At 37.6% G+C, this 1709-nt stretch overlaps 1 protein-coding gene across 2 annotated transcripts in view; it reads left to right on the top strand.

Annotated features, from left to right (window-relative positions):
* itgb2 (integrin, beta 2) overlaps positions 1-1709 on the top strand; it is a 38699-nt gene that overhangs the window by 14079 nt on the left and 22911 nt on the right. For both annotated transcript variants that reach the window (XM_014026116.1, XM_014026117.1), the window contains one exon: positions 1406-1576. In XM_014026116.1, coding sequence (XP_013881570.1) covers positions 1406-1576 — 171 coding nt within the window. The remainder of the gene's footprint in view (positions 1-1405; positions 1577-1709) is intronic.

Here is a 1709-nt window from a genome sequence, read left to right on the forward strand (position 1 = left end):
ACACACACACACACACACACACTCACACCACATGTGTTAAATTTAAATATGTGCTAGTTATTAAATAATAACTTCTGTATTTTTTCAAAAATTTTTAGAAAGATTTAAACTCATGCCTTTTGTACTAACCACTGTTTTGTCTAACTCTTGTAGATGCAAAATATCAGTTATGTAATATTAAAAGAAACTGTGTTGGTGACCCATGTTCTATAATTTATCAGCTTTATGATTCACCATACACAACTTATTAGGTCTTTATTTTGCTTTTATCTTTAGGTCTTTATTTTTTTTATGCTATTATCTGTTATATTGTAAAAAGGCCTACAGAAACAGCCACCTGTCMTTTTAGGCTAGCTTAAGCTAAYATGAATATTTACAACCCTCCTGTTGACATAACTTGCTGTCTTTCAACCACTGAAAAGCTTTTCTTCATCCCTCCAACATATGTATCCCTCTCCCTCTTCAGGTTTCTATTTTGTGCCCCTGAGAACCTTTTTTCTACTGCTCCATCTTTAGATCATTGTTGTGAAGTGCACTACAATAGTTAAAATTAAAAAGAAAAAAAAAGAAAAAAGAATGCACCTGAGCGCGTTGTTGAAGATGCCCAAGTGCCCTGAGTGGGAGGGGAGACAGACGGGGGGAGGTGAAGGAGCAGAGGTGCGCCTAATCAGTGCCRTTCCTCTGTTGTTGATCATTTCATACATGCACAAACAGCTGTTAAATCAGAAAATCCTACTAAAAAAATTCCTCTCTTCGTTTTGGCACCCCTTCTAGTGCAGTGACCCTATTTGTTGCATACAGTGCATACCCACTTTTTGCACTACTGATGGATAGCCCTTCATCAGAGCTTAACAACAAAAAAAATCTGAAGCTTCTGTTTAATTTTTTTGGGTTATAAGTATTTTGGCATGTCCAGACACCCCCTCTTGGATGGAGCCCCCATTCTCAAACACAGGGTCTATCATAAAACTGGCTGGTGCAGTGTAGGTTGGACTCATCTACAGTCCTGCCAAATTTCATGTTGATCGATGCAGCTGTTTTTGTGCTACGGTTGACCAAAAATCACTGAATCACTGAAAAAAAGAGAAAAGAAACAGTACAGAAACAATATGAGCCCCGCTTTGCATGTGGGGGTCATATTGATGAAGGGCTATCCATTGTTCCCACCAACGAGCGCCGCCTCCAGACCCCTATTCAAAACAATAAATCCGTTCTGGTCACTTTTGAGTTCTGGTRCATTGGTGCTTTGGGTCATATATCTTACCACTGTGTGGTATCTAGTTTTGTTATCATGTCATGCGTTTTGGTTTGTTGGCAACCTAAAATCTCTGTATTCATTGGTTTAATCTGATCATACTGCAGGTTATCTTTGTAAAAACTGATCTAGTCCACTCTGTGTTTACAGGACGTTCCACCACTTTTACTGTTTCCTTTAAGAGAGCTGAGGGTTATCCAGTGGATCTCTACTACCTGATGGACCTCTCTTACTCCATGAAAGATGACCTGGCAAATGTCAAAGGACTGGGAGAGGCTCTTTTTGCTGCTCTAAATAAAATTACTAAAAAAGCTCAAATAGGTAAAAATAAAAAGTTTAAATCTAAGTCTTTTTACAGCAACGTCATCATTTGAAGTTGATTAATTTGGATTGTTGTTTTTTTTATCATTACTATTATTCTAAGGAAAAAAATGTTAAAACTAATACCCAAACC

This window comes from Austrofundulus limnaeus, unplaced genomic scaffold (assembly GCF_001266775.1).
Source record: "Austrofundulus limnaeus strain Quisiro unplaced genomic scaffold, Austrofundulus_limnaeus-1.0 Scaffold526, whole genome shotgun sequence".
NCBI lineage: Eukaryota > Metazoa > Chordata > Actinopteri > Cyprinodontiformes > Rivulidae > Austrofundulus > Austrofundulus limnaeus.